This window comes from Myodes glareolus, chromosome 9 (assembly GCF_982192425.1).
Source record: "Myodes glareolus chromosome 9, mMyoGla1.1, whole genome shotgun sequence".
Classification (NCBI taxonomy): domain Eukaryota; kingdom Metazoa; phylum Chordata; class Mammalia; order Rodentia; family Cricetidae; genus Myodes; species Myodes glareolus.
The window spans coordinates 93,987,429-94,000,613 of record NC_142034.1 but is presented as its reverse complement, the minus strand read 5'-3'; the positions used below and the strand labels follow the sequence as shown (position 1 = coordinate 94,000,613).

General features: G+C 51.1%; 1 protein-coding gene across 1 annotated transcript in view; it reads left to right on the top strand.

Moving 5' to 3' along the window:
* Positions 1–13,185, top strand: part of Lmf1 (lipase maturation factor 1) — a 91,419-nt gene that overhangs the window by 38,548 nt on the left and 39,686 nt on the right. Inside the window, 1 exon segment of the mRNA XM_087910750.1 lies at positions 5,545–5,693. Within this exon segment, the coding sequence (XP_087766876.1) occupies positions 5,545–5,693 (149 nt within the window).

Sequence of the window (13,185 nt, the reverse complement as noted above, 5' to 3'; positions counted from 1 at the left end):
GCTCCAGCCTTGCATCCAGCCAGATGATGCATGCCTGCCTCTCACCTACCATACGTGTTCATCGAACTGGTGGCCCTGAGATCCCACCTCCCCTTATCCCTCACCTCAAGCTGTCTTTCTTCCTGGCTGCTTTTAGCATCAAACTCTCTAGCTTTAGCTTCCGCATCCCTGAGCCACTCAGCCAGACAGCCTCCCCATCAGGGCCACTGTCCAGTGTAGAGCTGCCTGACCTCCTCGTGCTGGCTCCTTGTGTCCCTCCTTTCCAGCATTTGTCCAGCTGAGGCACAGACACGGCCTCTGGGTGGGTGTTTGGTGTCTTTCTTCTTTCTTCAATGTCAGTGAACAGAGGAGCCAGCACCGTCCTTTGCTTCTATCTGAGAACAAGTAGTGTAGAACCTAGCCAAACAGTAGGGCCCAGATCAGTCCCTCCGTTTGCAGTCTCTGGTGTCTAGAATCTTCTGCCTTATTGGCTCTGCCTTACATCTGTTTTCTCCTGGCTGTGTCCAGTCTCTGAGATGCCTAAGCCTCCTGGATAGCATAAGGGAGAGGCCCAGATGGAGCGCCTGGTTCTGGTGACCTCAGCTTGAGAACTACATGGTGTCTGCTTCCGTTTCCTCGTACCATTAGTGTTTACACTTAGAGACTTAGTTCCGGGGAGCCTCCCTGTGGGTCTACAGCAGTGTGCTCCTCCTAGCCCAGGCTGGAGGAGCTAGGAAGGCTGCACAGCTGGCTTCAGGAAGCCACAGTGATCACTGTGAACAGCATGTAGGGAAAGCGAGACTGGCACCCCCTGAGTGTCTCCTCAGACACAGCACGGAGATGTGGTCAGGTGGCCTGGCCTCTCACCACATCCTTCTTTTTCCACCATTCAACAACCAGGCCATTTTCATATGTTACTGGGAAATTCATGTTGAAATAGCTGTAGTTTTTCCCTCTCTCTCACTCAGCACTCTATCTCTCTCTCTCACTCCCTCCATCTCCCAATTCTTAAATTTGTTTTCCCATCTCAGTGTTCCTTCTCCCTCTTTTCTAACCTCCTTTTTTTTTTTTTTTTTTTTTTTTTTTTTTAGGTTTTTGGTTTTTCAAGACAAGGTTTCTTTTTGTAGCCCCTGGTTGTCCTGGAACTTGCTCTGTAGACCAGGATGATCTCGAGCTCAGAGATCCGCCTGCCTCTGCCTCATGAGTGCTTGGATTAAAGGCATGTGCCACCACCGCCCAGCTCTACCTGACTCTTATTCTTGAAATAGGATCTCACTAAATTGTCCAAACTGTCCTAAACTCGCTCTGTAGCAGAGATGACCTTGAATTCCTAATCCTCCTGCCTCCACCTCCAGAGTGCTAGAGTTACAAGTCTGCATCATGATGCTCAGTCTATAGTTGTGGTGCTGGAGATCTTACCCAAGGCTCCCTGCACGCTCCCACTAAACACTCTGCTAGCAGACCCTCTTAAACATGAGACGTTCACTCTTTCCTAGGAATAGTTTCACAGGCATGCCCTGGTGCATTTGATCTCCTCTGTGGTACCCAGTGAGGATGCTTGCTGGGGCCACCCAAGCCTTTTGCCCGTACCCCAAGAAAAAGCTCTGAACAGAGAGCTTCTCTGAGCTGTTCGGAGAGGTTGTGCGGTGCCTTTCCATATGCACAGCTCCCTGGTACAATTGCTTCCGTGCTCGACTGTGTGACTTGTCAGTGAAGGAGGCAGACACTGAAGTGGAGGTTCTAGAACCTCAGCTGAGTGTCACCATCTGAAAGCAGTCCACACAGGGCTGCCACTCAGAATCCCTTAAAGGCCTCTCCTGACAGCTGCCTGATATGATGCTGGTGAGACTGTGCCCCTATTACCTGAAGCATGAACTAGGAAGAAACAGCACTGTCCCCAGAGACCCTCCCTAGCTGCCCTATAGAGAGGCCTTGGCTCACAGGCACAGGCGGTGGGAGGGGGCTGTTCGGAATACAATTGCGCCGGGCTGTATGTATTCACAGTTGTAGCTGCCCTTATCTTTTGTCCTGTAGAAGGTGTCATTCCCTCTGTCCACTGCCTAAGAATTTGGTATACTGAGCAAGAGTGGCTAAGTACCCACCCACCCTCACTGGGTCACTTGGCCCCTGGCAATGTGCTGGGTATTTATTTTTTCTGGGGACTCGTCTCCTGCCATGCTGAAGCGGCGAACAATGGCCTGCCTTGTGTACACGGTGCAGCTGCTGAGACACCAGAGATTCAGGCAAAGAGGACAAGCAGGTGGGAGGGCAGCAGCCCTTCCCTCCCTGGGTGTCTGTCACAGGCCACTGCCACCAGGGCAGGCTCAGCTTCTGTCAGAAAGATGCTGGTGAGCCACAGCCATTCCATGACCTGGGGCAGGGCAGAGGGTCTGGTTGGAAGACTTGGCTCAGCAATGTCTATCCAAGTAGGGGTAGGAACATCCCATCCCCTCTGAAGACCATGGCGGGGGGCTCACACGCACCCTCCTTCCCGTTACAGACAGCTTGTCTTTTGTCACCCTGCCCTGCCCTGTCATGCACCCCACCCCCAGCCCTGTTACCCTGCCTGTTTTGGCACTCGGATGCATTTCTGGGTTCTGCCATTGTGTATCAATCACTTTGATCGGTGTCACTCACTGCAGTGCGTGTTAAAATTCCATTCCTATGTCTGCAGATCGAGCTGGCAATTAGGCAGGCTCTGAGCTCTGGGGAATGTGTCCCCTAAAAGCTCTGAGACTGTGTGTGGCATCTGTCACGGTGCCAGCTCTACTCTGCCCCAGGGCTAGCAAATGGGTCCCAGCAAGGGGTGGGCAGCTTGGTGGGTGTGGGGCAAACTGGTGTTCAGCTTACTCTATGTGGTATGAGGTAGACCTACTCTGTGGCCCTAGATTTGCTCTATGACCTCTGGGCTTCTGAGTTCTTTTGCTTGCCCAGTAGAGGAGGGGACTGGAGCATGTAGTCTTTAAGGTTCTTCCTGAAAATGATTGCTGCTAGTGACTCTCACAGTGATTATACCAGACACGTCCCTGGTCCACGGACACTACCCCTACCAGCCATAAAATTCCACGGAGTATCAAGCACAGCCATGTGAAATGTAAATTATCCCTCGGAAAAGCCAGAGGAATTGTTGTGCAAGGGGGAAACACCCATGTGTAAAGGGGAGACAGTTGGGGGAGGGGTATTCTTCATCCCATTTTTCAGTTCAGCGGGACAGGATTAAATCATGCAATGCCCAGAGAGACACAAGCTCCTTCCCTGGGTATGGGCAGCAGCAGAAGCAGCCAGGCCAAGGGTACCCAGAAGCCATCCCATCCCAGAGTTTGGAAATGGTAGTTTTGTCGTTAAATGGGGGCCTTGCTTCTTTTTCTGGGTTTGTAGCTGTCCCTCAGCCCTTTGGTGACAATTCACAAATGCTCAGCCTTGGACTAGTGCCAAGAGCAGGGAAGCTTGGCACCAGAGGCCTCGCTCCACCTGACACATGTGGCCCTCCAGCTCAGCAAGTTCCAGCTGCTGTGGCCACAGCCCAGCTTCGGCACTCACAGAGGCACTGATCGTGACCGCTTGCCCACCCCACTGTAGCTCCCAGAACAGGCAGTGCCTGTCGGAACCAGCCCATGCCTTGTCACTGTGCTAACTACGCCCTTCTCGTCAAGTGGATGGCTTCCAGGGAGGCAGCCGTTGAAATGAACCAATGAAGACCGTGGCACGGTCAGAGAGGGGCTAGCAGACTCGTCACGGGGAGCAGTCCTTTGAGGGTGGTGTGTGGGAAATGTGTAGGGGCGGGGCACAGCAACAGGATCCTGGTGGCCAGGAATGGATTTTCTATTTTAGAGCTATTAAGGTATACAGGAATATTGTAAAAATATAGCTGGCTCCCAGATTTCGACCCCAGATCCCTTGTGGCTAATGCCACAGTCACACACTACCGTCCCCACATCGATGCCCACATGACTCATACTTCCTCTGTTTTCCCTAAGTTTTTCTTTGCTTGTCAGGTTTTACTGACCCAGGACCCAGGTAGCATTTAGTCACCCCATTCTAGCTGCTCCAGGCTGACACTTTTTGTCCCCTTGCCTTTGAAGCTTTAGCGTGCTGCTCAGAGTCAGTGGAGACCCCTCTGTGGGGCCTGGCTCTTGTCTTCCCCGTGCTAGGCTGATGTGGATTTGGGAGGGATAGCATCTCCCTCACCTACTTTGATGCACACTGCAAACCTCACTGAGTTGACTTCGATCACTTGGGATGGCCACCATAGATGGTCCCACCCCCATGCCATGGCAAGATGGCGCTGTGCAGCCTCTTCCTGCAGAGGACCGTGACCTGTGCACTATGAGGAGCTGTTCTGGGAAATCTGCTCCTGGTCCTCTGTGTCTGTTAAGTCAGTTGTTGGTTCTGTCAGTGAGAATGCATGCATACCTCCTTCATACAGTATTATAGCTTCATGATAATTAGCTATTTTATTTTATTTTTTTAAATATTTATTTATTTATTTATTATGTATACAATATTCTGTCTGTGTGTATGCATGAAGGCCAGAAGAGGGCACCAGTTATCATTACAGATGGTTGTGAGCCACCATGTGGTTGCTGGGAATTGAACTCAGGACCTTTGGAAGAGCAGGCAGTGCTCTTAACCGCTGAGCCATCTCTCCAGCCCAATTAGCTATTTTATAATCTTAATTCTGAAATAATTTGTATAGAAGAGTGGCATGGGAACTCACTGTGCTGTGCCCTCTAGAAGATCCTCCTTCAGTCCCTCCTACCTGCCCCTCCTCTGTGAGTCCATATGTGTTCAGTTACTGCCATCACTACGGATGGCTGATTGTCAGCATGGGGAACAGCACAGCCCTGCCTGGCATCCTGAGACCTTGCAGGGTGAGGGCATCTCTGGCACCATGGAGTCACCACCACTCCTTAGATGGTGAGGGCGATGCCAGCAGTGGGGCCTTCGGTGCCACAGGACTCCCCTCTTTTGATCTTTGGGAATGTAGGGCTCACCCGTGGGCTGTTCTCATTGCATGTCCTGTGCCGAGTCCCCATTGGAAGAATAGCCGATGTCTACACAGACACAGTCTGCCCTCTCTAGGGCTCGTCAGTCGCTGTGCTTGGGTTTGCTGGTCCCTGGCTGCCAGCTTTGCCTGATTCAGCGACCTGGGCCTGCATGTGAGCCGCCTTCCCAGAGTGTGTCACGTGTCTGCGCCTGTGCTGGCAAACATTCCTTGGGAAGGATGTTCAAAGCTGTGATTTTTCACAGAAACCTGTAAACAAAAGGCTTCCCACAAATGCCCGTGGGCAGTGCCATCATCTGAACTGGGTAGCACAGGTCTCTCCTGTCCACAAAAGCAGGGAACCTGGGGTTGCAGAGTTCCCTGGTCCTAGGCTCTGGGTCACCCCACTCAGACATCTGCATCCTGTTTCCTATGAAGACACGTGGTGACATTTGCTTGTCTTTTGCCTCAGTCTCTTTTGAGGACTTCTTGGTCAGGCTGAACCTGGGGGTGATTGCTTTGTAATCATTTGACCCTGTTGACCTTCCTCTTTTTCTCCTCTTGCCCTGCCCCCAATACAGGATGGGAATCTCAGCTGCTGGAAACAGGATTCCTGGGAATCTTTCTGTGCCCTTTCTGGACGCTGTCCCGCCTCCCTAAGCACACACCCACATCTGGAGTTGTCCTGTGGGGCTTCCGCTGGCTGATCTTCAGGATCATGCTTGGAGCGGTAAGTGGAACTGTCATATAGAGTATTTGGGAACAAAGTCTCAGAACCGACCTGGTGAGTCTGCTGGCCTGAGCTGGGCTGGGCTGGCTCATCTGGAGCCTGGACCTTCTTCCTGACTTGTAACTGCTCTCCTGGTTTTGGCCTCACTCTGCCCACTGCGTCCTCCACTTCGCAGGGTGGCATGCTGTGAACAGTCTGCCCATCAGTTCCATCAGCCACATCCACAATCACTTTCTGTGGGAAGCAACCACAATTTTGAGTCCTTTTCTGGAGGAGACTTGGGATAAGAGCTGTGTCCTCTCTCAGAATGTCTTGGATGCCTCCAAGGTCGTTTCAGAATGATGAAGGTCATGCGCCATTGAAATGTGTTGGTGAAGGTGCTGCAGTGTGAGCCTCTCTTTCCGCCCTAGTGCGCAGCTTCCAGCCATCTCTGTCTGTGTCAGTCTTTTTGTTGGAACCCCAGCTTTCTTGCTTCTATGTGTCTCTCACATAAACCAGATGTGTCCAAAATTTTCTAGTCCAGCGTGTCTATCATCTGACAGCCTGTGTGGTCGATGGTCCTTGCCTGCTCCAGGGCAGCTCTCCCCACGTCTGCTCCTCCCCACCCCATTACACATTTGAAACTTTGAAGTAAGAGTGAGCCGTCTGTTTTGACCTCTGGATTGTACAGAGAATGTGGTATCTACTTCCCTACGTTCCACTTCTTACTCTTTGGTGAGCTCTTTATTCTAGCTTTTGCATGTTGTAGCCTTGTTGGACAGATCCTCTCTACATGGATCTCTTTGCTTGCTTTTACGTTTTCTGAGGGGACCAAACCAAACATGCAGAGAAGTTGAGGCACGTCACAAAGAATGGGTCCCTGAGTCATGTGATCACGGTGCTCCCATATGAGGGCAGGAGTCTTCAAGCCAAGACCTCCTTCAGTCTAGAACATTCTGAACTGTTCTCTGACTGCTCAGACCTTGATTTTCAGGCTTATCTGGTGACCGTATGACTGCTCTGGGCATTACCTATCTCCTTATGCTCATAGGAAGAGTTGTGTCTGCCCCTTCCTGACCAGCTGCCGGCCGCAGACTCAGGAGGAGCCCGCTTTCCCACTGCAGTGCAGGGTGCTGTGAGCCCTCTGGAGCCCACGCTGTCTCTCTGGGGCTGTGCGTCTTGACCAGAGCTGGTGCTCCCGTGGCACTGCAGATCCTCCGGTCTGATCTGACCCCTCCTACTGTGTGAGACACTGACCAAAGGCCATTCAGGAGAAGAACTTCATATCACTGAGGGAAGTCAGGGCAAGAATTCAAACAAGAACTGAAATCGTGGAAGAATGCTCTTTTCTGGCTTACTCTGAAATTCATGCTTTGCCAGCTTTCCTATGCAGTTCGGGAATACCTGCCTAGGAATGGTGCTGCCCACTGTGGGTTGCTCTCCTACGTAGTTTAACAATCCCCCACACACATGTCAGTAGGCAGGTCTGATCTGGGGAATCCCTCAACTGATGTTCTCTTCTTAAATGACTAGGCTATATCAAGCTGATTGACAGTTAAAGCTGACTAGGACCCCCTTTGTACTGTGGGTGAAGGCAGCCTATGCTTAGATGAGATAAGCTCCCCGAGTATGAATACCCCCATCTTCTTCACCATCTTCTACAGCGTTCACTACATAGGGCGTGGGCCTCAGTGAGGGAAATGCCATAGGAGGGTCCTTGATGCCTCAGTGGGCATGTGTGTGCATGTGGCATGATGGTCTAAGCCCCTTTCTCCACACTACAGCATTGGCCCTGTTAGGTGCTTTTGCCCCCAAGGATGTCCTGAATCTCAGGTGGTGTACACATGGCTGGTGGTGATCAGGGCACCTGACAAATTGTTTCTGGGACTAAAATAATCCAATAGCTTTTGGTTTTATGTGTGGGCATTAAAAGTCACCTGATTAGGGCTGGAGAGATGGCTTAGCAGTTAAGAGCACTGGCTGCTCTTCCAGAGGTCCTGAGTTCAATTCCCAGCAACCATATGGCAGCTCACAGCTGTCTGTAACTCCAAGATCTGACACCCTCACACAGACATACATGCAGGCAAAACATCAATGCACATTAAATAAAAATAAATAAATAAATTTTAAAAAGAAGAAAAGAAAGCCACCAGGTTTCCAGGCACTCTCCACATACTTGTTCTCTGAAGCAGGTCACCTGGCCCATAGTCCTCTGTGACTCTAACTGTGTCCTTTGTCTGCTCTTGTGACCAGGGTTCCTGGAGAGGCCTCAGCTGGGACCCACCACATCTGCCCATGTCCCAAGCTGTCTCCAGTGGCTGTGAGCTTCCTCATGTTGGGCATATGAAGGGCCACAACAGCCCAACAGGAGGATGGGCAGATGTGAGAGACCCTAGGAAGGCTGTGTGGAGTCAATATTGTCAGTAGTAACTAACACAGGTGAAATCCTGTGCCTGCCAGGCCACGGTGCAGACCTGAGTCTGTGCTGCCGTGTGCTGCCGTCTGCAAGGCCAGTGTGCATTTGGGAAGGTGCACTGAAGTGCTTTGCTGTCTTCCTTGACAAAGGGCACTTCTTCCTGGCTGGCTGACAGTGCTATAAGCTTAGTCTCCTCTCCTGGCTGGTGTTAGGGAGCCTGAAACTTTTCAGAAGTTTCAAAAAGCTCTATGTAGAAAGCAGCCATGTTGCAGGAGGCAGAATGAAGCCAAGCTTGTGTGAAGCCCAGGTCTACAGAGAAGCTGAGCTATGTGGAGAAGAAAGCTCAGCTCTGTGGACAAGCCCAACTTCATAGAAAAACCCAGCCCTGTGGGAAAGATGAACTAGATGGAGAAGCTAAGCTCTAGACTAAAGCTGAGCTGTGTGGAGAATCTGGCCTGTGTGGAGAAGCACAGCCCTTAGAGAAGCTGAGTTGTATGGATAAGCTATACGGTTGTTCCATGTACCATTCTGGTGCCAGGAATTGAATGCATCCCCATGATGCCTGACAGTGCGCAAATCATTAGCACATTCTGAAGCCCTTTTATGGCATTTTGATTGACTGCTAGCACCAGCTGGATAAAAATTGCCAGGTGCACTAAAAGGTGTAATTACTTGCTACAGTCTTAGGTTGGATATTATTAATCTTGCTTCTGTGGGAAGCATATCAGGAAAGGTGCTGTGGTAACAGAGTGGTGGTAGCCTCTAGTCCATTGTGGGCTGGATCAGACCTGAGACCACAGGCTCACATAGAGTCCTTGCTCAAAAAGCAGTCCTCAAGACTTCATCATCTGGAGGAATTTTGTATGCCCCCAGATCAGTTTGTCCCTTGGAACTGAGTCTCAGAGTCCTACAGTCATGATGTGGCGGTGCCTCACGGAAGAGGAAAAGCCGTAGCGTTTGTCGCCTGACAGTCACATCCTCCAGGGTGCATGGCTGACCCAGGCCACCATCCTCCCTGTAAGATGCAGCTGCTGTCAGCTCACACAGGGTGGTGTGGATCCATGGTCTACAGAGATCCGCAGCCAGCTTCATGGCCTTGGCTTCTGTGGGTAGCATACCTGGCCAGGGCAAGGGGAAGGTCAAGCAGAGCTGAGACCACGCCAGGCTGAAGGAAAAGAAGTTGATGGAGGATGTGGAGGGATCTGTTCTGGGTGGAGATCTGAGAGGCCTGGCCTCACTCTGCAGAGCCCTGATCTAATGATGAAGGACATCAGCAAGCCCTCTGTGGGGACAGAATTCCTGCCAGCTTCCTCTCAGATGTCATTAGACAGAAGAGAACAGCCAACTCAGGTCATCAGACTTGGTGGCAAGCCCTTTACCCACTGAGCCTTCTCAGCAGTCCCACAAGACACTGTATTCTGTACTGTAGAAACTGTAGAAAATGAGATCCTCACATCTAGCATTTGCAGTAACATCCAAGCCAGGCTGTAATCCAGGCATGTAATCCTAGCTTCTTGGGAGGCTGAGGCAGAAGGATCATAAGCACAGGCACCCTGGTCTACAGAGAAAGTGTAAGGCCAGCTGGGCCCCAATATAAAGTCAAAAGTCAGTGGTAGAGCTCCTGCTTCACGTGTGCACAGTGCTGGCTCAGCGCCCAGCACCGCTGTTTAGTCGCTGTTCTCACGCTATGAAGGGACACCATGACCAAGTCAAAAAAAGAAAGCATAAAATGGGGGACTGGCTTGCAATTTCAGATGTTAGTTCATTATCACTGTGGTGGGAAGAATGATGACATACAGGCAGACATGGTGTTGCAGAAGTAGCTGAGAGTTCTATATCCAGGGAGAAAGAGAATGGGCTTGACTTGGGCTTTTGAAACCTCAAAGGTCACCCCCCAGTAGCACACTTCCTCCAACAAGGCCAGACCTCCTGATCCTTCTAATCCTTCCAAATAGTGCCACTCCCTGGTGACTAAGCTTTTAAATATCTAAGTCCATAGGGAGCATTCTTATTCAAACCACCATAACTGCACAGAGAGAGAGTGGGGAAACAGAGAGACAAAGACACAGAAAGATGTGTGCACACACACACACACACACCACACTCATGGCTCTTTCACAAAAGGCTCCAGAACAGGTAATCCCTCGCTGGCCTCTTTGGGTGAACCAGGGGAAGAACCATAGAAAGAAGCCATAGGAAGAGGCATACAGGATCCTTCTTGGGTGATGGGGACATCTGGTGTCTCGATGGGAGGAGGTGCTGTGAGAATGTGTCTTCATGTCCTCAAGCCTTCAACTGTGTGGCAGCTCAAGAGTTTATTTCTAGACCTGATGAGGTCAACCTATGGCTGAGGAAGGAAGGATGACTGAGGGGAGTAGGAGGTCCCCTCCAACCTGCTTGTCCATGCATCCCTCAGAAACCATGTCCCTCGGGGCCCGGGGGTGACGGGACTCAGCTCAGCCAAGTGCTGCCACCTGTGCTGCTACCAACCATGGCCTTGTCACCATGTCCCTCTGTCACCCAGTTTCCTATAGCACAGCAGGGGAGGAATCTTGTTTCCTCTTCTAGTTTTTGGTGGCACTGAAGTCAAGGTGGTATTAGGGGACAGTCTACTACTAGTGGGTAGACCAGATCAAGATGACCTGATGCAGGGAGAACACGTGCCAGAGAGCCACAGCAGTGCCCAGCGCTCCGCCTGTTCCTTTCTTCTCCTCAGCCAGGAACCCAGGTCACAGCTGCTTGTCCGGAGCTGAGTGAGCCGTCCTGCTGTGGGTGTCTGTGGGTGTGGTGGCAGCACTCACTAACTCGACAGGGGCAGGCCTCAGGAAACAGAATAGGCTCCTTGTAAGAGGGTCTCTGTGAGGAGCAGAACCTAATGGGAAGGTACAGCGCTGTGTGCCCCTCTCCGCCACACACCAGGAGCCTACTGTAGAACTCTGGGTTCCCAGGTGTTCGCATGCTTCCAGCCTTCCTGGGCAGGGCTGTGGCCCACGGGGAGTGTCAGTGGTTCTGTGTGGGTAGATGTGGAGCACTGCCCTCCTTTCTAACTGCAGGAGGAGTGCAGACGGTCTCACATGGCTCCCTCATCTCAGGAAGGTTCCCCGCCTTCATCCCACCAGACTGCGATGTTTTCTTTAGTGCATCAGTCTCAGCCACATTGAGGCGGAGGCTCTCCTACTTCAGGAAGCTGCAGCGACGTGGGTGTCGAGCCAACACTGAAGGCAGTAGATTACCTTTAGTGATGCTTTTTTAAGCGTTCTTTTGTACTTCTTGATCTCATTCTGTTGGGCAGTTTGTGTGTCTAGTGAGGGTTATATGCTCCTCATTCAGCAGTACTGGCTTTGAGTGCCTATCAGTGCGGCGCTTCCTCCTCATCTAGAGCTACTGGGCAGAGCCCAGCATCAGGCAGAGATGGATTTTCCATGCAAACTCTGGAACCGGCTCTGCCCTTGATTATCCTACCCCGGTGAACTTTGCTGAATGACAAGCTAGCGGTCTCCATCGCTGAGATTCTGGGAATCAAGCCAACATCTTTGTTGCTGGGAATTCTCAGGCCTGCACATTACCCAAGGGGAAACCACTTGCTTTTCACATTGACCCCTAGAGTGTGGAAAAGCTGAGAAACCTGTCTGGTCGTACACCTCCCTCCTCCAGCCTCTGCCTCCCTTTGGAGAAGCATGTGTGGGTGGCAGTCCCTCCTCTGTAAGGTACACACTGCTCTCTTGCTGGAGAGCCTAGCCTGCTGTGAGCTTTTCCTGCAGAGGTGCTGCGGGCCCGTGAGAGTAGAGATGAGGCAGAGTGTGTGTAACGCTGGTAGACAGCAAGTGATAAGAGCTGTCAGGTCGGGGGCAGAGGGTGTCCCTTCCCCTGACCCTGCCTCTGGGCTGCATCTCTGCAGTGTGTCCTGAGTTGGCACCAGACTCCACACAGTTTCTGTCTGTGCTCTTCTTTTTTTTTTCAGATTTTTTTAAATTTATTAGATTTTTTTAAAAAATACCAATCCAAGTTCTCACTCTCTCCCCTCCTCCCATTCCATCCACACACCCTCCCACCCCACCCCCATCCAATCCTCAGAGAAGGTAAGGCACGTTGCCTTGAGGAAGGTCCAGGATCCTCCCTACTATGTCTAGGCTGAGCAAGGTTTCATCCAAAGAGAATAGGTTCCCAAAAAACCAGTACATGCAGTAGGGATAAATCCTGGTGCCACTGTCAGTGACCCCTCAGTCTGCCCCAGCCATGCACCTGTCAATCACATTCAGAGGGACTAGTTTGGTCCTATGCTTGTTCCTTCCCAGTCCGGCTGGAGTTGGTGAGCTCCCATTAGCTCAGGTAGACTGTTTCAGTGGGTGTCCCCATCATGGTCTTGACCTCTTTGCTCATATTCTCATTCCTCACACTTTTCAACTGGACCTTGGGAGCTCAGTCCAGTGCGCCGATGTGGGTCTCTGTCTCTGCCTCCATCAGTTGCTGGATGAAGGCTCTATGGTGATATAAGATAATCATCAGTCTGACTACAGGGCAAGTCAAGATCAGGTCCCCTCTCCTATATTTCCCAGGGTCCTACGTGGGGTCATCCCTGTGGATTCCTGGGAATTTCTCTAGAGCCAGGCTTCTGCTAACCCTGTAATGGCTCCCTCAATCAAGATATCTCTCTCCTTGTTCTCATCTCTGTCCTTCCTCCATCTTGACCATCCCATTCCCTCAAGTTCTCCTCTCCCCTCCTCTTCTCCTCCTACCCTCCCCCTCCCCCACCCCCATATCTGTGCTGTTCTTTAACAGCTTGTGCTGCCAGTTTTCTTGATATTTAATTTTAAAATTAGCATATATTTATTGTATAATATAATGGATCTCCTGACATTTCCATATATGAACATAATGTGCTATTTCTGATACTGTTTTCTTTATGTTTGCTTCATATTTCAGAAGTTAGGAATTTACTACTCAGCCAGGCCTGCTGGTGTATACTATTAAACCCCAGTGTTTGGGAGGCAGAAGCAAGTGGATCTCTGAGTTTGAGACCAGCCTGGTCTGTAGATGGTTCTGGAACAGCCAGAGCTACACAGTGAGACCCTGTCTCAAAACAACAACAATAGCAAA